Genomic DNA, 25,919 nt, shown 5'->3' with positions numbered 1-25,919 from the left:
AGAGGAAAGGGCAGTTTAGAGGAAAAGGCCTCACCTCTCAAATCTGCGAAGCTGGCCCCGCCTTATCTAAGTAGCGAGGTTGGGAGTGGAAAGACAGAGTATTGAAGAGCCAGGGAAGAGATCTGAGTGTTAAGAAATTTGCCGCGGTATCCTTCAAAATAGCTTAGTGCTGGCACGACATCCCAGTTCAGTAAAGATTTGGAATTACTGATCGCTGGAGGCAGGCATCTACGGGTCGTAGGAGGCTAACTGCAGACCCATGTTACTTCCACCGTGTGTTCACCTAACGCAAAAAAAAAAAAAAACCATACTCCAAAAAAGCGCGCGCAGACACCCGTCCCAGCGCCCCGCCCAACGCAAGCAGCAGGCCCTCACCGAGGGTGCGCAGGCGGCGCCCGCCGTTTACGACTGGCCGGAAAGTAGCGACCGCAGCAAGGGCCGTGCGGAGCCAGGCCACTATGGGGGTGAGGCGGCGGCGAATATTCACCGGGGCAGGGACAGGGCGGTGGCGAGGATCTGGGAAGTAGAGGCTCGGTCCGGGAAAAAATGAGGGGAGTGGGCTTGCGCTGAGAAAGAGCGGAAAGACAGGGCTCCTGCTGGGAGGGGCCGGCCTGGGGCTAGGCGTGGGGCTGCGCAGGCGCTGTTGATGCGGTCGCTCTGGCCCTCCCTCTCCTCAGAAAATCGCGCTGCAGCTCAAAGCCACGCTGGAGAACGTCACTAACCTCCGGCCTGTGGGGGAGGACTTCCGGTGGTACCTGAAGGTGCGGCTGGAGGGGCGGGGCCCTTGACGTGGAGAAGGGAGGAGCTTCGAGAGGCAGTAGGCTCTTCGAAGTTCCGGGTGGGAGCGCGCCCTGGAAGGGACCGGGCTGCTTGGGCCGCACCTCCAGGCCCCGGTCCGGGGAAGACATTCCCCAACTTGATCTCGTATTAAACTGCAGCCTTATCTCCAGTAGGATGGGAAATGTTTAACCATTAAATGTCCTTTTTCTTGATAGAATTTTATGTTTGATTTTTAAAGTTTATTGGTTAATCCTTAATTGGCAGTGTCTTGAAATTCCCTTTGTCATTTTTTTTCTCCGTTAACTATTTCATGGTATGTAAACAAGTGCTGAACGAAAGGCTACTTTAAGGGATATTGTGAATTAGTAAGAATAATTTCACCTTCTGTTTTATTTGTTGATGAGATTTCATTGTGAAGTCGTTTAATTTTGAGTATGGTTCCACCCTTACTTCCCCACTCAGTACTGGTAAATCTGGTACCCTGATTTACCAGTGGCATGATCTCTAGAGATCCCCTTCTTACCCTAGCAATTTGAGGCCTTTCACTCTCGCAGATCCCGGAGCTTATGCTCTGTTTTCCTCCTAGTCTAAATCCCAGCATTCTTCAGTACCCGACAAAAGCCTTATCTCTTTCAAGGAAGCCTTCTGACTACCTTTATTTCCATATATTTTGAAGCCCAAGTGTCAGGGCTTATTTGAGGAATTGATTTTCTTTGGTTTCAAAAAGCACAGTCTAGCGAAGGAGAGAGAAATAGAGTAACAACATAATGATATATACTTGTACTAGGGACCTACAAGGGCCTGTAGGAACACAGAGGAACTCAGCAGAGTGGGTGGAGGCTCTGTTGAGGCCATTTCTGTACCCTGAGCCTTGAATCCCTAGCTAAACTGGGCACTTCTTAAAGGAGGGTGGGAACGCCAACACCAGAAAGTTTGACCTATTCTTTGCCCAGAGATAAGTCTATGTCCTGGTTGGCCTTGTTGTAAAGATGAAGTGAAATTGCTGACAGGAAGGTAGGTTATGAATCTGCCTTACCCTTCCTGCAGTGTCTGCCCAACTGAGTTTACTACTTTATTAATACTCTTTTCCTCCCAAGATGAAATGTGGCAGCTGTGGCGAGATTTCAGAGAAGTGGCAATACATTCGGCAGATGGTAACTACTACTCCCACCACCATACCCACACACGAACACATGTACATCTCTGGGTAGGGATTTGGGGAACATGGGACCCTAATTTCCCCAGTCTTTGGACCTTTCTTTTTGTGGTTTGAAAGGGCAGGCATCAGTGTGATCAACACTGGGAACAACAGGCAGCTTTGAGGTTTGAGGCAGAGTTCAAAATCAAGGAGAAGTCCTTTCCTCAGTCTCAAGACGCCTCCTTAGGATTCTTGTCCTAGGACGTCAATCACCCTCTCTGTGTCTTGGTCTCTTCAGTTGAATAATAAGTGGTGGGACTGGATCTCTTCAGTACCCTACATCTAATTGATATGTGACTAGAGGTTCTGTTTACTCCTTCCTAGGACAGTGTGGCACTGAAGGGAGGCCGTGGTAGCGCCTCCATGGTCCAGAAGTGCAAGCTGTGCGCGAGGGAAAACTCCATTGGTAGGTCAGGCCATGAATACTGAGCTCTGCCAGGCTAGCTCCCAGCTTCCTGGTACCAAACCAAAAGCAAGCTCATGTTACCTGTGGGTTGACCTAGGCCTGAGGCAACCAGGCTTCTGCAGCAGACTCTTTCCTAGAGCCACTTCTGGGTATCTGGGGGTGGGGCCAAGGTATGGACTCAAGTCAATTTTGTCTTGTTTTATGTTTCAGAGATTTTGAGCAGCACTATCAAATCTTACAATGTAAGTTGCCAGCTATAGTGGCAGGCATGGTGGGATTAAATCTAAGTTGGGAGCCAGGAGGCCTGGGTTCTAGAGTTATATCTGCCCCAGAGTAACCTGCCATAGGACATTCATTCATGTTCTTATTTGTTTACTCATTCACTAACTCAGTCTAGCAGTTATTCACCATACACTGACTGCTTGGTAGAGACAAGACTCATAACAGACTACTGCAGTGTTTTTGTTTTTTTTAATAAGTGCTGGGCTGTTGGAGCTTGAGGGACCTGTGACCCAGCCCAGCCACTCAGTTTCCATTCCTAGATGCACTTGCCTTATCTATATCTTAAAGAGACTAGAGAGCCTTCTCTGAAACCAAAGGTGGTAGAGTCCTTTGAATGATGCATCCCAATCTTGATATTGTCCATGTCACGAGGTAGTTATACATTACTGTATAACAGGTTCAAGGATGCAGGAGGATATGTGTACTTTGGATCTGTTTGTTTAAAGAAGGGCAGTTAACTTGTATTCATTTATTCCTTATTTGGTATTTTTGAAAAATGTCTAATTTATGCCAGATTCTCAGCTTCGTCCTGAATTAAAGAGAGAAATCAAATGAGAACTTGCCCTCAATTAAATCATAATCTAGTGGAAGACAGACTAGCAAACAAAAAGCAAATCAGAGCCAACAAAGAAGTGCCCCATCAGTGCCAGGTACATGGTCAGTGTGTAGGAAATGGTTTTATAGTGAATGACAGAATGAGAATGAATATGTGGGTGTGATGCTTGGGATCTGTGAGCCCATGGGTCAGGTAACATGAATTTCCTGGTTATATTAACCCCTCAGAGGTGCCCCTTCTGCAAGCAAATCCCATTTCAAAGGCTATAAGTCAGCCCCCTACCTTCACAGCATGGCAGATGGTTAGCTAGAGGGTGCAGCTAAGTATACTGGGGCTGTTTGGATGATCTAGAGACTCTGTAGCTTAATATTCTTGTTCATATTTTTGATGTTGATAATAATATCTACCATTTATTGAGCACAGTGTTGAGTTCTCTGCTGGGCATCTTACACATATTTCAAATTCTCACAATAAATAGTGGTTTACTCAGCTCCATTTGACAGTCTCAGGCCCAAAGGGGAAGAGAGCCAGAGCTCTGCCGCATATCTAGACAGGCTGACCCCAGAGACCACACTCTGTTCTGCAGCATACATGTCCAAGGTCTCAGGGGAAGCAGGTACCGAAGGCAGGCTTCTTCCAGAAGGGGAAGAGTTGCTACTGAGTCCCATTCTGGATTCACAGGGCAGTCAGAACCTACTTGGCAAGAAGGGGAGGGGCCATGGGGTCATCCTCAAGGCACAGTTGTGCTTATGTCCTCAATACACTTCCTTTCTAGACTGAAGACAATGAAAAGTTCAAGACAATAGTAGAGTTTGAGTGCCGGGGCCTTGAACCAGTTGATTTCCAGCCCCAGGTATGTTTGTCTTCCTAGGGAACCTCTATCTTTGGGGAGGACATATAGAAAGTGACAGGAGAACTTTGCTTCCTACAGAGATCATGGCCTATGAATTCTCCTAAGAATAATAATAATTATTGTTTATTACATGCCTACTATGTGTTGGGCACTATACTGGTCACTTTTACATGTTACATTATTTAATCCTCAGTGTGACACTGTGAAGTTATTCATCCTATTTTTCAGATGAGAAAGATCTTCAGAGATTTTGTAACTTGCCCAGGTTTAGTGAGCAATGGAACTGTAATTTGAACTCAGAACTATCTGACTTCAGCCAATGCTCATCCCACTTTATTGGTGCAGCATTTTCACCTCACAAGTCTGTGAAGTAGGCAGAAAAGATAGTATGGTCTTGCCTGTTTCATAAGTAAGGAAACTAAGGTCCAAAGAGGGGAGCGACATGGCCAGAGTCTTTGAGATTGTCAGGGATAGTGGAAGGGTTTACCCCGTAACTCCTGCCTTTTTTTGGTATAGGGTTCTAATCGAGGACCACTCTAGTCCCAGGGCAACTGCCAGGCCCTGGAAGCTCAGTAGTTATTCTAGAACAGCTGCCCATACTGCATCTCTGACCTCCCTTCCTAAAGGTGTGAGAAAAGCTAGTTCCCTGGCCAGCCCTCACATTCTCCCTTTTCCTCAGACTAACTGCTGCCTTCCTGTCACCTGTAGGCCGGTTTCACTGCTGAGGGTGTGGAATCAGGGACACTCTTCAGTGACATCAATCTACAGGAGAAGGTACAGATGGGACTTGGGGGGCCTTGCAGGGTACTATAGGGTACCTAGTAGAAATTACCTGTAAGGTGAACAAGGCTCATTAATGGAAAGCTGACTATATCTTTGTGCTTTTTTGTTGGTGATTTTGGTGTTTAAGATGGCCCCATGTATATAAGTGCTATCTAGTATTCCACATGCACGATGGTTGGGATGTACCTGCTGGAGAAAGCATGTTAGATAAGCTTTGTTCGGGCATGGGTTATAGTGCTGTTGGCTGTGAGTTCAATTTTAATGAGTCAACAATATATTAAAAAGGTGTTTTAAACAGAAACATAAATGAAACAAGGTTATGTATTGATCAGTCGAAGAAAATGTTGTGGTCTGATGCTCCCAGGTACCTAACGCTGTATTTTCCCTGGAAGCAGTGGTGCAGTATTCACTAATTCAGTGTTTGTGGTGACTGTAGAACCTACCACGAATACCTATCACAAATAACAAGAATCAACTGTATTACTGGATATGTTACTCCCTTGCAGATAAGGAAGTACTGTGTTCATGCCTCGAAGGAAGGACAAAAACTTCATTCAGTTTTCATTAACACCTAATAATAGTAACTGAAATTTATTGCGCTCATGTGTGTCTGGCACTATGCTAAGTACTTTTACATGTCACCTCATTTGATTCTTTGAACATCCATCATGAAGTCTATCGTTGCCCCCCTTTTTTAAAATATAAAAGACAGCACTAAGGATCAGAATGGTTAAGCGACTTGCCCCAAATCACAAAGCTAGAAGAGCTGGAGTTCAGATCTGAGCAGTCTGTCTCTGTTCTGGGTCATATATGTTCATGAATATGAGTAAAAGCCTGAACTAGGCCTTTTAAGTCCCAGTTCTCCACTCCACTGTCCCAGGCTACCTCATGAGGCTAACACTGCCATTTTTTTCCACAGGACTGGACTGACTATGACGAAAAGGCTCAGGAGTCGGTGGGAATCTACGAGGTCACCCATCAGTTTGTAAAGTGCTGAACCCTCTTCCTGCACACTTCTAAGAACTGAGAAGGGACAACACGTTCTAAGCAACAGCCCACTGAGGCTCATTCCCTTGTTCCTTGTTCCCTAGCAGCTGTCTAAGCCCTCACAGTGTGCATGCTGATCTCTGTTACAGCTTCCCAAGCCCCACCAATAAAGCCTGTTTGTGCTGTACTCGTGCATGAAGGTACAGCCACTCTCTCCACAAATAAGAATTCATGTTGGAGGTCTTACTGCTTCCTGACAGCTTCCCACAGTATGTAGTCTTATATCTGATCCAATTTGCAAAATATGCAGGAACACACAGCTTCTAAAGGCTCTCTAGCTCTTGGGGAGTGGGCAGGTCAACCCAGAGGACCAAAGGTGTCAAAGCCAATGACATGAAGTGCAGCTGAGCCTCTGGAATGATGCCATGAGCCCAGTAGTCCTAAGCCAAAACACTGCATTGATCAGCTTGGCTTTCAAGTGAACACAGTCATCTGTTAGCTGGTGTCACTTTATATTCCGGGGCCAGAAGGAACTGTAGAGGTCAGCAATCTAGTCCTACCATGAATCTGCTCTATAAAATTCTGGCCAAGTGGTCATTAGGTCTTTGCTCACTTGCTGTGATGGGGATAGTCTCCTCCCATCAGGAAGGTTAGTATGAAAGTTCTTATGCTCAGTCAGCCTCCATGCTACATGTGGCTTCTGCTGGTCCTGGTGTGACCCTTTTGTAGTCACACTTCGTCTTTTGCTCCCAGACAGCTCTGTGGAGATGTGAAGACAATAGTCATGGGCCTGGTTTCCTGGGTCTGAAGATCCCCTACACAGTGGACTGAGTTGTTTGGTGCATGGTTAGGTCACAAGGGCATGCTCATGCCTTCACACTGAATCCATTTGGAAAACCTGTTGTGAGAGACCTTATTTCTCCAATGTTCTCTGCTGGAGCCTGGAATTCATTGGAAGTAAAAATATCCTCATTTTCTGAATGGCCCACTGGGAAAGGGTGTAGTCGTGGGGCACTAAGGAGGAGATCCTCTGATTTCAGGTAAAGGTGGCCATGTCCAGAGATGGTGAAGACGTACCTACCTTGTCCCCTCTCTCCAGTCTGGCAGCTATATTGTTTTTCTTCTAGGTCCCCTGTGTTCCTGGCCCCTGGGCCTGCTCTTCTCTGTACCTGACAAAACAGGGCTTCTTTACCCCTCCCTCCCTTAGCCAGCAGGTCCCTCAGCCCCCTATCCCAATGGGTCCAGTCCACTGCCCAGCCTGAAAGCAAGTAAATGGAAGCACTGGGTAAGCAGCTTTTCTGGTTTTTATTCTATACTAGCCAGTGTGTATGAAGCTCAAAGACAAACATTAAAAAGATCTCAAGGTTTTGTTTATATTTTAAATTCTCACCTTTCAGGAGGTAGAGGAACCCAAACAATCATTAACATTAAAGGAAAAGTAGATTATGTTAATAGATGCAGAAAATGTATTCAGTAAAATTCAATACCCATTTAACAGCAAAACAACCATAGAAACTTAGCAAAAAAAAACTAGGACTAGAAAGGAACTACCTTCACCTCATAAAGGATATCTACATGAGGCGTTTGAAGTATTCCATTCAAGATGAAGGCGAAATGAGGTCCATCACTGATATTCAATGTGCTCAAGGGCTGACCAGTGTAAGATAATGTGAACAGACTGAAAAGGAAAAAACTCACTTTTCAGATTATGTTTTTCTACTTGGAAAATCTAAAAGCATTAACAAATGCTCAATTTGAGATTAACAAATACATTTCAGTATACTGGCAACAAGCAAAATATAATTCAAGACAGTGCCATTTAAAATAGCAACAAAAATATACTCATCACCAGGAAACTTCCCTGCCCCACCCTCCAGGACAACAGTCTCCTGTTCAAGAAGTAGTAGAAGTTAGAGCTACTAGAATTGGGGATAGTAGAAGATGAGAGTGGGTGAGCATGCTCTACCTATATCATTACAGCTAATCTTCATTACATCACCATGTTCTAGGAATTATCCTCATTATACAAAGAAGAACTCACAGACCAGAGAAGCAAAACAACTTGCCTTTGGTCATGAAGTGAAGACACGATGAACTTGGGAGTTCAACTATTCCTGAACATGGTTCATGAGTGACAGCAACATTATGTTTTTACGTACACTGGCAGCCATCAAATGTCTCTTTGATCAAACCATAGAACACAGAGGACCTGGTACCTGTTGGATATTCATTAAATAATTACTGAGTGAAGGATGGGTGGAGTCAGCTAAGAAGATATGCAGGCATATTTATATGAACTGTATGAGGATTAAGTGAGAAAATGCATTGGAAATGCTTGACAGCTGGCTCATACCAAAATTCAAATCCCAGTTGTCCGGGAACTCACTGGGCAAGCCACTGGGTAAATGCAGGTAAAATTAAAAGCCTTTCCTTTTCAAAAAACAACAGAATACCCTTTCACATTACAGCAGTGTTCTAACAGTAAACAAATAATTCTATTCATGTCACTTATAGGAGATGTTTCAAATGCAAAATGTGATCACAGCTGCATTAGGCCATAATTAGCACATAAGCTTCAACTGGTTAAATACACACCAATTATAAATCTTATTTGGCTTGAAGAATAGTAAAATGGCATTCCCTAAATTCACAGGAATAACTTTTATTGTAGCAGGATTATTAGAATCAGACATCAGCAGTTCATTTCTTAGAAAAATAAAGAGGATTTTCAAAGAGAGGATGTCCCAGGAGAGAAAGCCAAGTTTATAGGAAGGATGAAAGTGTTTCTCACCATCACCAGAAAAGTTAGGGAGCCCATAGGAACTGTTACCTGAACTTATTGGACTTACTGTTGGAAATTTCTTTGTGGGGATTAGGAAATTAGGTTAAAAAATAAACTCAGAGGAACCATCTATCTCCAAGCAACAATTTCTGCTTCAACAATAAATACACCTGAGTTATTTTTTCAAATCCTACCTCCTAATCAAATGTCTTAAAAATGAAATCTCACATATATCTTTCATTGTGATCTAGTCCCACTTGTAAATTACATGTTTAGCTTTAAAAACCATGATTTTAAAGTTCAAGCTTTACGACACTGGCTGATTAGTTTCATTAGTTACAGAATAGCACCTATTGGCTACATAAGCCTCAATTTTCATATCAATGAAGCAATGGAGGCTTTTACCCTGTACAGAGGCTAAATTTTGATGGGTTTGCCTTCTATGGCATCAAACATGTCTTCTAAGGCCTTCTCTACACATTGAAGAAACTCCCGGGCATTGCGGCCTGGGTAGGAGGAGATGTTGCAGCCTATCCAGTTATCATGAACAGCATACCCAATGCCGAAGCCATCAGGGACCACAGGGGCAAAGCCGCCGATGTTCACTGCTGGGCTGTTCAGTGTGCTCGTGGACAGGATGTTGTGGTTTATCTGCCCATATGCAGGGTCCAGGTACAGTTCAGGTAGGACAATCCCTTTGGCTGCTGCCAGGTACCGCAGAGCAAATAAGTGACGGTCAAAGCCCTGGCCTATCAGAGACAAAATGAAAAGCCAGAGTCTCAGAATCTCGGAACTGAAAGGGACCTTAGTAACCCTCCCCCCACCCGCCATGTATTAGTCCCCATCACAGCATCCTTGAGCATGGAAGAAAGCTCTACCTCTGCATGCGCACCTCATCTCACTAACCTCAGGAGTTCATTCTAGAATAGTTCCTTAAGAAAAAGTTGTCAATGGCTGAACTAAAAATGAGCCTAAAGTGAAAGCATGATTTTAAAAAGTCTGAAACTAAATCACGTTAATAAATCAGAAAAGTATGTGAAGAGATGACGGACTCAAAAACTAAGATAACATCTAAAGTCCAGGTCAAGTGTAAAAGACAATATTGAGTCAGTGCAACAAAAGAGAAAGGGTTCTATCTCAGCTTTACTGCTACTTTGCTATGTAACTCTGGGCCCATGGCTTCAGTTGCCTACCTATAAAATGGGGAAGGATGAGACCAAAACGTCCTGGAAGTCTCTTTCAGTTCCAGGACTTTTGGCGACATGAAAGGATTGGACTATGTGATCCTCCAGGTTCTTTCCAGGTCTCGAATTTTACCACAAAAAAGCAAAGAAGGATGACACTTAGATTTGGAAAGAGCTTCTGAGCTGGCCTATTTACAGGGAGCCAACACACTGTACTGGACATGAAGTAAGAAGCGCTATGGGCTTAGAAAGCCTAAATTGTCAAAACTGAGTCTGATGACCCAAACACTCATGTGTCACAACTGAAAAGTGACCTTAAATGAGGATGAAGTTAGATGCATTTCTCCATCCCTGTTCAGGAGGTAAGAACATTCTGATCCCTAGTGGCATGTCTGGCCATTCAGACTATTAGGTAGAAAAAAAATAAGGAAGTTGGCAGAGGGATTAAAACTAGTGAAGGGGTGGAAATCAGATGCACGGTAGAATATTACTGAGGCTTACCCTTGTGCTGAGGGCAATGTGACTCAAAGGCATGCTCCCCATCCCCATCTCACCCATTGCTGCTTCTTTGGTCAGCTGGCCATGGTATTTGGAACACTCGGCCATCATCTGCTGAAGCTCTTTGGCACTGTGCTTGGAGGGCTCCCTGACAAAGGCCTCGGAGCACCTCTTTGTGAAAATGGAGGCAGGGCGGATGGTCTCAGTGCGGCCGTGCTTGAATGCTGCAGTGCTACAGGACTCGTAGGTGGCCACTGTCTGCCCATACTGCCGCAGAAAAGCCATTTGAAAGGCCAGCTGGGCCACTGAGTCAGGGCTCAGCTTCTGCTTCTTCAAGAATTCTTTGCCTCCTCTCTGAAACCTGATTAAGTCAATGGAAAGGGTTTTCATGGTGGCATCAAACTTTTCCTTAGCAGCACTGATGCCAGCCTTTAAGGCATCATTCAGCTTGAAGCTGAGTTTCTGCACAGCAACAGAAGAGTCAGCTCTGACAGGCTGGCTCTGTGGAGTGATGGCAGGGGCCTGAGTGCTGTCTTTAAACACTTCATTGAAAAACCTGAGCACTGCAACACCATCGCCCCAAGCATGCTCAAAGTGAACAGCGGCAGTGCCATCCTTGGCTATAATGAGGTTAAAAGATTTATCAAACCAGCGGTTTGTGCCATCACCATGCAGCATATTGTGGGACAAATGGACAAGGTCCTTAATGGGGAAGTCATCTAGGCAGAGACAGAACACAGCAGAGTCCACCTTCCTCAGGTTCTCTTCATTACCATCACTCATGAGTTTCTGCCTGAGCTCTGCCCAGACATCTCGGTTCTCACTGCCCAGATATGCCAGCGGAAACTCTGGGGCAGGGCTATTGTCTGAGAGGATGTACTTCAGATGAGCCTGGATTTCAGAGGCATTCACGATGTTCCCATCTTCATCCAGAACATCAAAGACATAGAAATGTCCTTTTCTTAGGACCAAGAGGTGTCTGGCCTTATCGTCAGTGAAGAGTTCATCCCGACCGGGTCTGGGTAAACGAGTTGAATTGAATAGGCGAAAATACTGGGACATATCCAAGGGATATGCATTGACCAAGTAGGCACCATACCAAGACAGAGAGGAAGGCACAAAGCGTATGAGTTTTTTGAAGGTATCAGTGTCACTTTTGGCAGGGTTCAAGTGAAACACTTCTGGCTCCAAAAGGCCAGCCCGGAGTGTCCTCAGAAACCGGATGGCAGAAACAGTCATGTTGGTCGCCCGGGTGAGCTGGTCATTATACTCAGACTTTGGGTCGGGGTTGAATGCCATAAATGGATTAAAGTTCAGGACAATGGAGTCTCGAGCAGTTAAGTACATATCAAACCAGGGGCCTAAAATATAAAAATAAAAAAAAGAACATAAAAAGTTAATACAGTCCCCCAAAATAAAATTTGAGACAAAAAAAAAAAAAAAAAATCAAGTATAGGCAGAAGAAATGACATCACCCTCCAGAGGGTGAAATTTCTTGATTTTTTGGTCTGCAAAAATTCATGTTATATAAATAAGATCATACAATATATGGTCTTTTGCAACTGACTTCTATCACTTACAATAATGTTTTTGTAGTTCATCCAGGTTGTAGTATGTATCAGTTCTTCATTTCTTTATATTGCTGAAAAATGTTCCCTTTTATGGATATACCACCTTTTGTTTATTCATTCATCAGCTGATGTACATTTTGGGTGGTTTCCACTTTTTGGTTATTATGGTATGCACAAGTTTTGTGTATGTTCTCAGTTCTTTAGGGATATAATTAGAAGTGGAAGTGCTAGCTTAAGTGGTAAGTCTATGTTTAACCTTTTGAGGAATTGCTAGGGTATCTTCCAAGGTAGCTGCACCATTACCAGCAGTATATGAGGGTTCTAATTTCGCCACATCCTTAGCAACACTTGTCATTGTTATGATCTGTCTTTCTGACTGGAGCCATTCTGGTGGATAACCATCATTGTGGTTTTGATTTGCATGTCCTTAATGTTTATTAATTGCCTTTTCTTCCTCATTCTGTTTCATTTCTTGACTCTTAAAGGAATAAAATATAATACCCCACTTGTATTAGTGCTGAAACAGAATAGTTGTTAATTCCCATCCCATCTCCTTAGGTTTCTCTTGCGTCATCTCCCTTCAGGGACAACATTCACATTTGACTATCTCTCTAATATGAGGGACAGTCTTCACCATCATTCTGTGTGTTATGTACATTTGTGCACTCTTTTAGGAAATGCTTGAAAAGCAATTAGAAATAACTATCAGTGTATGCAGACCACTCAGATAAGCCCTCTGCATTTCTGTGGATGTTTTGTTTGTAAAAAAAATCCAGAAGCAGTATTTTATATTTTATCAGACAATGTGTCTTCAAGGGAAGTTCCTGCTAGGATTAGTAAGCATGGATGAACTCTACGAATAAGGACCATCTTCTATTAGAAGAAATAATTTTCAGATTTTGAAAAGCACTGGAGAAAGGATTAATGGATACATATTTATCTATTATTAATTTGTTGGTCCATCCATTCCATTTCATTCCTTGAGAATCAATGCTGTGCCAGACCCTGGTCCAGAGGATACAAAGAAGAACAGGACATGGACTGTGATTTGGAAGAACTCTGGTGAAGGAGACAAACAGAATTAAAACATTAATGCAACACATTAAAATGCTAAGAAAAGAATACTGGGGGATGAGGAGGTTAAAATATATTTGATTTAAAAAAAAGACATGAATTTATGCCTCTGATCCCTTCAGTAAAAGAATTTTAAAGAGACATAAACCAATAAGGCAAAGAGAATGAGAGAGGAGAAAAGAGTGAATGTTAGAAGTTGAAAGCATTTAGGCAACTGGTAATGACTAAAGCAGACTCAAGAAAGCCAACCCAATGCTGGCAGCAGATTTATACAGCAGAACCCCCAAACTGCTCAGTTTGGCAGCCTAGATACATCTGGTTGAAAGACTATCTAATTAGACCCTCACTCCTACCCCCCAGATATCCTCCCCATTCCAGTAGAAGACTTAAGTTTTATTCTCTGGAGAAAGTAAAACTGGGGGACATAAATTATAGTTGAGATCTCAAGCCTTCTTTCCTTATCCCACTCCTACAACACTAGCTACCAGGAAAATACCTTTTGTCAGTTTACTGGAAAAGCCTTTCTTGAAAGTCTAACCCACAGACACTAACATTAGGGCACCTAAGGAAATGGTTTAGCCAGATCACATTACAGTGAAGCTGTGACTGACAAGCCCCATCTTCATCTACAGAGCTTCCAACAGCTTTTTAGTATCTCATTCATATCCAAGACAACAGAGAAGGATTATGAAGCATCTGAAGCAAGAGGGCAACTCAGTAAAAAAGCAACTTGGAGACAGACTATGAAAAAAGGTAAGAACTTAAAAAAAATTCCCAGATAAACTATTAAAGGACATAGAAAGCTAAACATAAAGAAGTATAAGATAATCATTAACTTCAGAGAAAACAAAGTTTGTACAGGAAGGGAAAAACAATTCCAATGTGCTACATAACTCAGATGACAATAGCATTTACATGATCATAACAGCGTAAACACTAAATCCTAAGCTAATCAAAATTACAAATAATTATACTGTGAAAATGAGGGGATAGGAAAAGTACACATCCGTGCATATATGTGGTGATGTAAGAGACTGCTAAATTCTAATCTTCCATAGTGAGATGTCACCAGACAAAGACTAAAACTAAAAGAGTTAAAATGCATAATAGAAGTATATAATTTAGGAAATAAGGATATATATCAAAAGAATCAGATAGCAGCTGAAAGTGAGAGGTGGGAAATTAGGGGAGAGTCAGGAAATTGCTGTGTTTTTCCGAATAAGCCTGATAGAACTATTTGATTCTTTAAACTATGTGCATGTATAACCTTATAAAAAATATAAACTAAAGTGCTGTGGGTAGAGAGGTGGAAGCAAACCAAATTTAAATGGAGAAGGAGAAGGACCGAAAGGTTTCATAGAAAATACATCCTACCCGGGTCTTTTTTTTTTTTTTTTTTTTTTGAGTATATAATTGGCATAAAACGTTATACTTATTTCAGGTGTACAATATAATGATTCCATATTTGTATATATTGTGAAATGATCACCACAATAAATCTAGTTAACATCCATCAACATATAGTTACAAAATTTATTTTTCTTATGGTGAGAATTTTTAAGATCTATACACTTAGCAACTTTCAAACATACAATACAGTATTATTAACTATAGTCATCACATTGTACATTACATCCCCATGACTTATTTATTTCATAACTGAAAGTCTGTACCTTTTGACTCCCTTCACCCATTCCACAACCCCACCCCCTGCTTCTGGCAATCACCCTACCTGTGTCTTAAAGGAAGAAATTTCCAGGTAAAAATAGTAGAAACATGGATAAAAACACAGAAGAATGAAAAAATAATGGGTTGAGGGAACAATGAGTTGTTCAGTTTTGTTGAAGCATGAAGTATGTCAGGGAGAATGGTAAAACATAAAGCTGGAGAGGGCAGTTAGGCCAGAGCATAAAGGATCTAGAATGATACACACAGGGCATGGGACTTAAACCTGCATCCTTTTCAGACAGAACCAATTTAGGTTCTGTCTTGATCCTACCTACAGAGAAAGCAAGCCATGGCTCTTGAACATGGACTCCAGACAATACCTTAGTGGAGAAGGAACTTACTCAGCCTTAACATTACCTCAGGAAGAGAGGATAAGACATTACTTCAATGTTTATCCCAGCAAAAAATATTTTTGAGACCAAAAGAGAAGAGAGGGATGCCTTACTTTGCATTATGGTGGGCTCTGGGAAAAACTACTTTCACAGCCCAGCCTACCCACCTGAAATGTAGCTTGTATGTTTATTCTGCTTGTCTTGAGCAACCAGTTGCTCGTGCAGTTCTTTTCCAATCCCATTTTCAAAACTCTTGCAAAACTGTTCTGTTTTCCTGAAATGTTCAAGAAAAAACAGAATCAAATCATGGCAGAAAATACATGATTTTTAGATTCATGGCCAAAAACTCATACACAGAGTTTTGAGTCCCTAATAGTATAGAATCTGGTCTGAGATCAGAAAGTACTTCTGATCAGAAGAATAGGAATCAATTTAAAATGGGTAAATCTAGGATTTCTTCTTAAAATGATTAAACTGGGAAGATCAATCAACATCTCATAAAATAATCTGTAATTTAAGAGGCCGGTTGGCATGAAGAAAAGGACATAATCACTGGAGTCAAAAAGAGCTAAGTTTGAATTCTAGCTTTGTCACCTTCAAACTGTGTGACCTTGGACAAGTCACGATCTGAGTCTCAGTTTCCTTATGTATAAAACAGAGGTAATATACCACTTCACAAGATTAAAAAACATTCATAAAGTAAGGATTTAGAATAGTTTGAAACATAATACTTAATGACTTACAGCTATTAAATTATTACCAGATCAAGAGATGCTTCGAGTGGCTAATAAGGAATATTTACAAGCAGAGGACTACATTATGAACAGTTCATCTGTTTTTCCATCACTGTCCAGTGAAGAACTCTGTGATTCTAATGACAACACCAGTTATCTGAGCAAAAAAAATCTCATTATGGAGAAAGAATACTGTACTCTAGAATATAATGCAATCCACTTTTTGACAATATCCAGTATTATTTTCCAATTCCATGTTGTATTAGTATCCTAGGACTGCCAAAACAAAGTACTACAAACTAGATGGCTTAAAACAAATTTATTTTCTCACAGTTCTAGAGACTAGATGTACAAAATCAAGGCGCTGACAGAACCATATTCTCTCTGAAGACTCTAAGGAAGAATCTATTCAATGCCTTTCTCTTAGCTTCTGGTGTTACCAGCTATCTTCGGCATTCTTTGGCTTGTTGATGCGCTCCAATCTCTGCCTCCATCATCACATGGCTGTCTCTGTGTCTCCTCTTCTTATAAGGACACAAGTCACATTGGATTAAGGACCCATCCTACAACGGTATGACCTCATTTTAACTAATTACATCTGTAACAACCTTATTTCTAAATAAGGTCACATACTGAGGTTCTGAAAAAGAGCACAAATTTGGGGGGCACACTCTCCAATCCAGTACATATGCTCACCAATCACACTTCTGGTCTTCCATATGCTCTTCTCAACGGACCTTGCTACCAAGAGCACACGCCTTCTGCAAATGACTAGTAGCAGCTAGCCTCCTAGGTAAGCCTGCCAAGATAGGGTATAAATTTGGCATTCTGGCTTATAAACCATCACCTACTGAGTCTAGTTAGAAAGACTTGCTCAGCCCTTCTTGAGTGAAAATCTATTTCCTGAATTTGCAAATGTAGAAACTAAGTCCCAGGTTCCTGGAGATCCAATCAAATCACAGATACTTCCTGAAGCTCGGTCTACCACTACTTGTCAGCCTCTTTTAAACCACCCAACCATGGCCATTCAAGGTTCTCAGCATTTACCTGAACTGTCCATCATCTAGGAGAGGTTTCTGAGCACTGAGGTATCTCCTAATGGTATCTTCAAGTTTGGGAATAGGCAGCCTGTGGACAAAGCAAGGTCAATGTAAGAGTGACAATATGTGGAACAGGTTAATTAGCTTCACAACCCAAACTAATAAAAGGATTACTGGATAATGTTCTTCCCAAAAAACCAACAATGGGAAGCAACTGACAAATCAGAATTGATGGATTTACTAATGTATATATCAATGGTAACTATTTAAGTAACACAATAACTTTTTAATGTGTTAATGATGAAGTTCATAAGCTAATTAGTAAATATACTAATAGATTCAAGATGGGAAAGTGGAAGCTGCCCAAAGCCTTCCTGTTTCCTGGTCACAATTATAATACCTGTGCTAACCCTGTATTGGCACTGATTTGAATTCTACCCTTAGTTTGAACAACTGCATTTTTCTCCCCCCAATTTTTTTTTTAAAAGTCCTATTTTTTAATCTTCTTGTGCATTTACAACAGAGATTCATACGAAAGTGAAACACAGGTCTGTCGAAGGGCCACCCAAATATGAGGTCGACCATCAAGCCATGCCCAGCCATCGAGAGTCCTATAAGGAAGAACCAGATCTTCCTATGTGCTTACTTACTCATCATTCTCTACCAGTAGATTCCCAATGATGGCTATGATGCTGAAGTTACTGGTCCACAGTGAAATGAAAACGCATGGACAGTATGGTGAGGTTTACTTTCTTTTGCATGTCAATAATTTTATCAAAAGATATATTCCCTAGTACCAAAATTTAAACAGAATTTAAATTACCTCTACCAACTCAAAATTAACACTGATACATTCAAAATATCTAAAAATAGTAACCATTTACAAAAAAAGGAAAATTATCAATAAAATGTAGTTTAAAACCTTACTATAAGGCATACTGTGGTTCTAATGTTTATTTTCAAAGTGTGTTTATCCAAACATGATGTAAAAAATAAATCTGAGTTATTTATAACCGTTATGAACTTAGGCTGCACTGCGTAACTATTCACAACACTTTTAACACTAGAGATCCCCTTACATTCATGGATAGAAACAGAAAATCCCAAATGCTACCTCAACTATCCCATAATGACAAAGTTATCCACCATTTTTCTCAAGACTTTGTTTTGACACAGTAGGGACATTAATGAAAATTTACCTCTTTTAAACAAAATTCTAAATTAGAGGCATGGCAGTTTTATAAAAACAGTGCTTATTAAAAAGCTTCTTAAGTTGTTAACTCTAGCCTGAACTCAGTGAGGTAAAAAGCTAGTTTTCAGAGTGATGATTTATATTTTAGTTATTAATACAATACAAACTGAATTTTCTCAATAGAATTATACTGAAGCAGCATATATTCTGTATAAAAATTTTTATCATGGACACAAAAACACCTGTTTTCTATTAAAAAAAAAAATTAAAGATAACAAGAAATATGCCACACTTACCAGGTCTATATCTTTGCCTAATATAAAATGCCTTCACTGTAAATGCCAAATAGCAATACAGTACGTATCACTGAATTATCTAATATAACACTTGGCAGACAATGGCCATGGTTATAAAGTTACTGGTTCACAGTGAAATGAAAAAAAAAAAAAACAGGAACAAGATAGTGAGCTTTTCATAAAGCTAAATTTGATTAATTTAGAAGTCTGTCCTTAATTCTGAGATTGCCTTTTTTTTTTTTTTTTTGGATGGGGATGAGGGTCATTAAAGGTCCTTTCTTTTAAGAAATGTTATAACAATATTTTCCCCATAATTTTACTGATCTATGAAATTTAAAAGTTTAAGAACTACTGACACAGTAGAAAGAGAATGAGATTTAGAATCAGACCTAGGCTCTGCTGCTTAATTTCTAGTTATATGGTTATAGGTGGCAAATTGCTTGATGTTTCTCAGATTTTATTTCTAGTCTATGAAGTTAGAGAGAATTGTCTCACAGAGAGAGATGAAATCCTGTCAAGTATGAACTTCACCTAGCACAAGTTTATTACTAACACATCTAGTATACGGAAAGGTTTAAGTTCACAGCCTTTGAACTCTCACAGATCTGGGTTTGCAGCCTGGACGCTATCACTCACTATCCATGTAATCTTGGGCAAATTTCTTACCTCTCTGGCCCCTTTTTCTCCATTCGTTAAATAATAGCTCCCTGGGTTATTATGAGGATTAAATGAAATGTATTTGCATATATAAATTTATATATATAACTTAGGAAGGTTATCTGACATACAGTAAGCATTAAACATATAGCACACATTGAATGTATATTTACAGACATCCAGATCCCTCTCTATATCTATAGATAGCTCATTCTTTCTCCTTTCCATTCTTCTTCTGGTTTCCTGCTTCCCTCCTATTTTGACACCTTCCACCTTAGGCACAAAGCCTACTATTTCCTTTCATCTGCTCAGCAACATTCAGTGTGGTCTCACATAGCTACTACTCTTCACTAGCCATTTCTACTATACCTTTTAGAACCTCCATTCTGTTCTGAATAAACTATCCTATATTCTATAACTTTTCCTCCAGTATTTCACCTACCTCCTCACCTCTCTTAAAATATGACTACAGTCAGCCCTCCATATCCGCAGGTTCTGCATCTGTGGATTCAACCAACCACAGAGCGAAAATATTCTGGCGGGAAAATAAGTAACGTTGTTGCTGACATGTACCATGTAGTGAGGTCCAAGATGACTGTGTCTGTACTGAACACATATGGACTTTTTTTCTTGTCATTATTCCCTAAACAATACAGTAAAACTACTTTACATAACATTTACATTGTATTATAACATTTATATTGGTATTATAAGTAATCCAGAGACGATTTTAAAGTATACGTGAGGATATGTGCAGGTTATATGCAAATACTATGCCATTTCATGTAAGAGACTTGAGCATCCATGGATTTTGGTATCTGTAAGGGGTCCTAAAACCAATCCCCTGAGGATACCAAGGGACAACTGTATTCTGAAAATACGCTTGCTTTCAAATTTATCTCCAAAGAAAGCCATTCCCCAATTTCTAGGAAGGAACAGCACCCTCCCTACCCCATCGCCTGCCATCAACATTAAACAAGTTTCTTTCCTCTCAAAGTCAATTATACCACCTTCTCCCATCCTCATCTGATACTCATTCCAAGAGGTGGTGGGTTAGTGAACCAGCTCTCCAGTGGGTAGGGGATGGAGCCCTGATTTGTACCATTTATCAATTTCTGTAAATCTCCCATCAGGCCAATTTCAAGCTACTGACATGATGTCACTGAATGCAGAGCTGGGAAGAAATGCACAGAGTTAGCTCTCATGATTATGCTGATTTACAGAGAGAGGAGCTCAATGTTCATTAGAATTCTTCCTCTGAAACCTCTTTTCTGACCTCCACTGGCACACAGGCCAGCACCAAAATAGGTAGTTAATAAATATATGTCAAATGAATTAGATGATTACTCCTTACTTTAACCCCTTCCTCCTACTCATCTCAGGACCCTGCATTCTTCTTTATCACATTTAGTGGTACTTATATATTTATGTCTCTTTCCTCCATCAGACTTCAGGCTGTGAAACACTTAAAAGGATGAAGAAGATGGAGTTAGAAATTCTCTCTTCTCACCCTGTTGGTTTTGACATCATCTTCTGAGTCTCTTTTCCCTTATTATATCCTCTTGCCCTAAAAGTGCAGGTTTTCTCAAGACTAGGTCCTCTGGCCACTTCTGACTGTATATTCTGTAAGTAAGTGCCTTTGCTGTCCTAATGCCAACCTAGACACTTACACAGGCTCTTCCAAGCAGGTAGTGAGGGAGAAAATTGAATACATAAGGGAGTATGATCCTGCCAACTGTAGATTTATTCTTCTTTCGGGACAGTGTGGTATGCTGGAAAAGCATAAGCTTTTAAGCCAGGCAAACCTGAGTTCAAATTTTAAATAAGTCACCTTCAGAAGGTAGGTGAGTGGTTACCAGGGGTGAGAGCGGGGCTGGGGAGTGACTGCTACTGAGTACAGGTGAGTTACTAGCTGCATGTCTGTGAGCAAGTCATCTAACCTAAAAATGGGAATATTACCTTTCTCTAAGGATTGTTAGAATTAAATACCAATATAAAGCACTTACTACAAAATCTGGCACATAGTAAGTACACAGCAGATATTTGCAAGTACTATAACTGCTTTAAACAAACATTTGTTGCATGTACAGGATCTAATAGAAGAAAATGTGTTGTGTGAGTGTGGAGGTGGGCATGACAGTGCCTGGGTGAGTAAAGGAAGCTTCACAGAGGAGGTGACAGAGTTGAAGATTACTAATTCAGAAGAATGAGGGAAGAATAGAGCCCAGGAACAAAACCCTGAAAACACATGGCATATTCAAAAATTTTAGGGAGTTTATGGTGGGCCCAGCCCAAAAATCACCATTTGGGCCCTAAGTTGTTAGAATTGAGCTAGGGTGTGTGTATGTTTGGCAGTGGGGAAAGGGAGAACCCATTTTGTCTTTAAAAATATATATCAGGCACCATTTTAGACATATAGTTGATCCACGGTAAATGTCAGTGCTCTTTGACATTTTAATCCCTAATCACTTTATATGATAACTGATGTTTTTCTTTTAATCCCTAATCACTTTATATGATAACTGATGTTCAAGATATAATGGGCAGGTTCTCTAGTATTCAAATGGGAGGCAGGTGAGGTCAGAGTTACCAAGGTGTGAAGAATAATAGGTAAAAACAGTAATGTTCTGGGCCCCAAAGGCATGGATTGTCTTCACATCCAGGATGAATTTATCCCAATGTTAACTATACTGTGTAAAAATACAAAAGGCTTTTTAGCTGTGCTCTTGCAGGAAGAATTATCTACTGAGTACTTACTGTGTGCTAGACTTTGTATTAAGTGTTTTAATTCTAATAATTTAGGGTATTTAATTCTAATAATCCTGAGACAAAGGTAATATTACCAATCCCAATTTTTAGGTTAGATGACTTCCTCACAGCCACACAGCTAGTAAGAAGTGGAGCTGGACTGAAAATCAGATCTGTCCAACTCCTGTCTCATGATATTAACCACCATGAAATGCTGCTTTCCACTTATCACATTATATCTGAACTTTCTGTTGATCTGTCAAATTCCCCCTGACCTGCTATATGGTAAACTCCTCACCATGACTGACTGGTCTCCAAATTCATATCAATAAATGTTTATCAAATTAATAATATGAATCAGTAGGTCAGGTTGATCTACCCTTTGTCTCCTCAGGATTTCCAGTGTTATATTCTGAGGTTATGTTCATTGTATATAAATATAGCCCTTAAAAATAGCACCTAAAGGAACTGTACACCTAAAAATGATTAAAACAGTACATTTTATGTTATGTATATCTGACCACAATAAAAAAGAACAAAGAAAAAACAATATCTAGAAACAAGCAAATGATAGTGCAAGGGTTTCCAGACAAAAGTTGAGTCCGAGGTCACCCTGTCAATAGGCAGCAGTGATATGCTAGAAACCGGAATAGGGAGGGAGATCCAGTTGGACCACCTAATACAAAGGAACTTAGCCCTTCCCCTTGTTAACTAATTAAGGTAGTTCCCTGTTTTTGGCATCTTATCTCACTCTACCCTCACAATAGCTCAATGAAGTTTATGTTCCATTCCTACCTTACAGGTAAGAACTATGGCTGAAAAAATTTAACCGAATTGCCTGAAATTATAGAGTATAAGACCCAGACTCTGAAATTAAGTTCTATCAGATTTTGGGTTTTTCACCAAGTGTGACATCGAAATGAATGTCAAAGATAACACACTTTACCAGTCTAGAATTTCATAGAGATAAAGGGAATCTCATTTTATCTAACCTTCACTTTACAGCTGAGATAATGGGGGCCTGAGGGGTCAGGGGGGTGGAAGTGGGAGTCCTTGTTTAAGGTTATACATGGGCAATGACTCAATGCTATTTTTTGTGGCTTCAAATTCCTACAGATTTTTGTGCTGTTGGTTGAAAGGAAATGATCTTGAATATTCTTCCCAGCTTCGCAATTATAAAATGGAGACAATCCCTCTGATCTTAAACCTGGGTGGAGCCTAGGCCTGCCTGAAAGCCAAAAGCCATCTTGCCAGCTGGGCTTGGCAAAGACAGGTTCTGTCATTCCTCACCTTTCCCCCATATACTGGCTTAGCTGACACATAGGCTGTCAAGGAGGAGGCGTGTCCAGGCTGATCTCACCGGCACAAAGTCTCTTTTTCTTCCTCCCACCAAATTTAAACAATGGGATTGGGGTTAGATGATCTCATTTTAATTTGCTTTTGATGTCTGTATGCTGCAATTTCTTATGTATCTCCTTTGATGACCTTGCTGAGAGGGAGGGGGTGGGCAGTGATGACAATGGGTTAAGGAGTTCCTGGATGTGAAGAAAAACAGCAACCTAGTAATTGGGTTAATGCCTGTGATACAATCTTTGTTCTATTCATGGGGTGGGGAGTACTGGCCTCCAGCCCCTAGACTGGGAGGTCTCCGATGGCAGTTTGGAAAGAAAGGAAGTTAGAAGAATCTTTGACACGAATTTGGAATGTGGCACCAGAAACTAACTGGTGAGCAGAGAAGGTAAAGTCTGGTTTTAGAGGGTAAAGGAATTTAGGAAAATTTCTACCATTGAAGAAGGAGATGTGGCAGCTCAGATGAAGGCTGGGAATTCAAAGGCTAGGAAAGTTGGAAACCAAATTAAAGAAAACAGTGGGTGAAGGGGTGAAGATTTATTGAGACTTTTAATAGGGGTAAGTAGATTCTAGGTGAAGTGTTTTAGAAGGTTGGGGGATGGTCTATGGTGAGAAGGAATAGATAGAATTTGGGTGTGCTCTGGGCAAATTTGAGTAATAGTTTGTGAGGGGTATTGAGGGTGTGTCTAGAAGTCAGTGAGGGTGGGGTGAAGTTGCAGCGGGTAATGTGGGTTAAGGAGGATATATTAGGGGGAGTGTTGAAGGTTTGGTAGGGGTGAAAGGTTTCCAGGTAAAGACTGGACTTAGAGGACTTGGGGGACGGTAAGGTGAACACTAAAGTGTGCTTGGGAGATCGATGGGGGTGCTGAAAGCAGAGTAATGTTGGCATGGGGAGTGGACTGACGGTTTTGAGTAACGGAAGTGAAGAAGGTGGAGTGTTGGGAGAAGCTGAGGAAGGATAACTATTATGCATCAGGAATTCGCCTGTCCGTACTCTAGGCAGGAATGTGAGGCAGTCATTAAACTACTTCAGCGGACACCTAGTTGGAGGGGCTGGAGTGGTGTTGAAGATGGGCAAGTTGGATATTTTTCAGGGAAAAATGTGAGGGACATTTAGGGTATCTGGCTGGAAGCTGAGCCACTGGAGAGTTGGAGAATGTGAAAGAGCAATGGGCTGTTCTGAGGTTCCTATGCCAGTCACAGGATTTCCAGATTGGGGGATTACGGCATCGTACCAGGTATGGAGGCAGAACCGGGTTCAGTAAGAGTCGAGAGTGGTTGGAGTGAGGCTGGGGCCGATTCTGGGCTGGCGGTGGGCGGCGGGACTGGGAGGCCGGGCTCACCTGGGTAGGCTGTCCTGGAAGTGCATAGTGGGCACGACGCTGCGATGCAGGTACTGGCCCGGCCCGGAGCTGGCGCTGAGGAGCCGACACGGGGCTCCTGGGCCAACGGCAGGGCCCCGGGACCAGGCGCGCAGCAGCAGACAGGCCACCATCGTCCCAACTGTGGCAGCAGAACGCGAAGGATGCAGAGTTTTGGTGCACAGAGACAAGCCTCCGCCCTCAACGCCCGGGACAAAGGGGCAGGGTCTCCTGCCCAGTTCGCATCCGCCCGCAAAGGAACTTCCGGCCCGCAGGCCCCGCCCACGGAAGGACCGCCCACAGGCCCACAGGCCCATGGCCCCGCGCCTAGGGCCGCCGGCATCAGAACTTTGTTGGTTTTCTTCCGCCCCCGATGTAGCGCGAAACGGAGCTCCAAACCTACTCCTTTCTCTTTTGGAGAAAGATAAAAACTTGAGCTGAAGAAAAAGAGAAACCAAAATAGCTTTTGGAATCGGATAAACCTAAATTTGGTTCAGGCTCTGTCCCTGGGAGACCATGGGCAAAATTTTAAACCTCTATTCCTCATCTGAGAAAGAGATCATGATCGTTCAGCGTACCTCCCACCATCCTGGATATAAAATGAGATAATTTGGTATGTACAGTGCCTGACGCAGTACAGGTGGTTGTTAGCAGCCCGTGACATTTGCTCCACAGATGTCTGACATGATTAACGCCTCACAGCTGCCCTTAGACCTCACACGTGTTAGAAAAAAACGTGTGCAGAAGTTGAAAACCATGGAATCTCCCATACAGTACTTCTTCTGTGCAGAAAGCCTCTTAAGAGTAGGATCCCTTCTGCTTGAACAACCTTTCTCACCTTGAACATTTCTAAAGACAGGAAGCTTCGCCTCTGGCTCCGAGTTTTTCATGCTCAGTAGCCCACATGAGGCTTCCTGTCACCACACATCACTTCCAAGCTTCCTTCCAGCTTTGACTCTAAGATTATACAACTTGAACAGAGATCTATCATCCCTCACCCATCACTAAACAAAACTATTGCATGCCAATTCCTGCCCTCAACTGCAGCTGAAGGATTAAGTAGGTTCTGTGCCCATTTTACAGAAGAAAGGGAGGTATCGAAAGACATAAATAAAATCATGCTGTCTGGCTTGAGGTACAGAATTCCATTTGGGAACAACCTTCCTTTAGCTCCAGTTCTCAATCAACGCCTCGTGGGTTTGAGTTAGCCAAGTACATTTGGTCTGTCCCATAACTGGCTAAGCAGTGCCAAAAGCTGGAGCACACCAGAAAGAGCATGGGACTGAGAGTCAGGAGACCTGAATTTTGGTCTCAACTCTGTCCTTATCTAGTTAGATAACCCCTGGTTGATCAGGAAGATCACTAGCTAGCTCTGACACTCATTCAGTGGTGACTACAAATCCTTAAGAACTGAATATGAAGCTCAGGAATACTGAATATAGTCCTTCTCCCTTGAGAGAAACAGAGCTGACCTAGGTCTAAAACATCAATGCCAATTGCCTGCAGTGAATAAGGCCAGAAGAAGAA

The 25,919-nt window shown here is 41.7% G+C and overlaps 2 protein-coding genes across 12 annotated transcripts; one reads left to right on the top strand and one right to left on the bottom strand.

Moving 5' to 3' along the window:
* The first annotated feature begins 328 nt into the window (after nt 1-328).
* CUNH1orf123 (chromosome unknown C1orf123 homolog) lies at nt 329-6,073 on the top strand. Of its 2 annotated transcripts, XM_006919214.3 has the most exons (8): nt 336-464; nt 678-761; nt 1,878-1,934; nt 2,303-2,384; nt 2,595-2,626; nt 3,998-4,075; nt 4,784-4,849; nt 5,778-6,073. In XM_006919214.3, exons 1-8 carry the CDS (start codon nt 459-461, stop codon nt 5,853-5,855), a joined length of 483 nt encoding a protein of 160 aa, XP_006919276.1. In that variant the 5' UTR covers nt 336-458; the 3' UTR covers nt 5,856-6,073. The 2 variants fall into 2 exon arrangements, with proteins under 2 accessions (XP_006919277.1, XP_006919276.1); XM_006919215.3 differs by lacking the exon at nt 678-761 and having other exon boundaries at nt 329-464.
* A 1,058-nt stretch (nt 6,074-7,131) lies between these two features.
* CPT2 (carnitine palmitoyltransferase 2) lies at nt 7,132-24,648 on the bottom strand. 10 transcript variants are annotated; one of them, XM_025051998.1, is made up of 7 exons: nt 24,375-24,393; nt 16,796-16,876; nt 16,080-16,311; nt 15,182-15,288; nt 10,366-11,670; nt 9,184-9,376; nt 7,132-7,523 (listed from the first exon to the last, which is right to left on the bottom strand). In XM_025051998.1, the coding sequence occupies exons 5-7, from the start codon at nt 11,654-11,656 to the stop codon at nt 7,382-7,384; spliced, it is 1,626 nt and encodes a 541-aa protein (XP_024907766.1). In that variant the 5' UTR covers nt 11,657-11,670; nt 15,182-15,288; nt 16,080-16,311; nt 16,796-16,876; nt 24,375-24,393; the 3' UTR covers nt 7,132-7,381. The 10 variants fall into 10 exon arrangements, 9 of the variants coding, with proteins under 9 accessions (XP_024907766.1, XP_024907768.1, XP_024907762.1 ...); XM_025052000.1 differs by lacking the exon at nt 24,375-24,393 and adding an exon at nt 16,445-16,547 and having other exon boundaries at nt 16,796-16,854; XR_003048555.1 differs by lacking the exon at nt 16,080-16,311 and adding an exon at nt 7,912-8,061 and having other exon boundaries at nt 7,392-7,523; nt 24,375-24,648.
* Nucleotides 24,649-25,919: the final 1,271 nt, after the last annotated feature.

Source organism: Pteropus alecto, unplaced genomic scaffold (genome assembly GCF_000325575.1).
Source record: "Pteropus alecto unplaced genomic scaffold, ASM32557v1 scaffold25, whole genome shotgun sequence".
Taxonomy (NCBI): Eukaryota; Metazoa; Chordata; class Mammalia; order Chiroptera; family Pteropodidae; genus Pteropus; species Pteropus alecto.
Note: the sequence above shows the minus strand (reverse complement) of the source record. Positions and strands in the feature narration are given on the sequence as shown.

Excerpts from the sequence above, each read along its gene's own strand:
- CPT2 (XM_025051994.1), bottom strand. The coding sequence starts at position 24,526 with ATGGTGGCCTGTCTGCTGCTGCGCGCCTGGTCCCGGGGCCCTGCCGTT. Across the intron at positions 16,877-24,374 it reads TTCCAGGACAGCCTACCCAG|GCTGCCTATTCCCAAACTTG; the intron begins GTGAGCCCGGCC and ends CTTTGTCCACAG. Across the intron at positions 15,289-16,795 it reads CTAGATGATGGACAGTTCAG|GAAAACAGAACAGTTTTGCA; the intron begins GTAAATGCTGAG and ends TGAACATTTCAG.
- CUNH1orf123 (XM_006919214.3), top strand. Across the intron at positions 2,385-2,594 it reads CGCGAGGGAAAACTCCATTG|AGATTTTGAGCAGCACTATC; the intron begins GTAGGTCAGGCC and ends TTTATGTTTCAG. Across the intron at positions 4,076-4,783 it reads CAGTTGATTTCCAGCCCCAG|GCCGGTTTCACTGCTGAGGG; the intron begins GTATGTTTGTCT and ends TGTCACCTGTAG.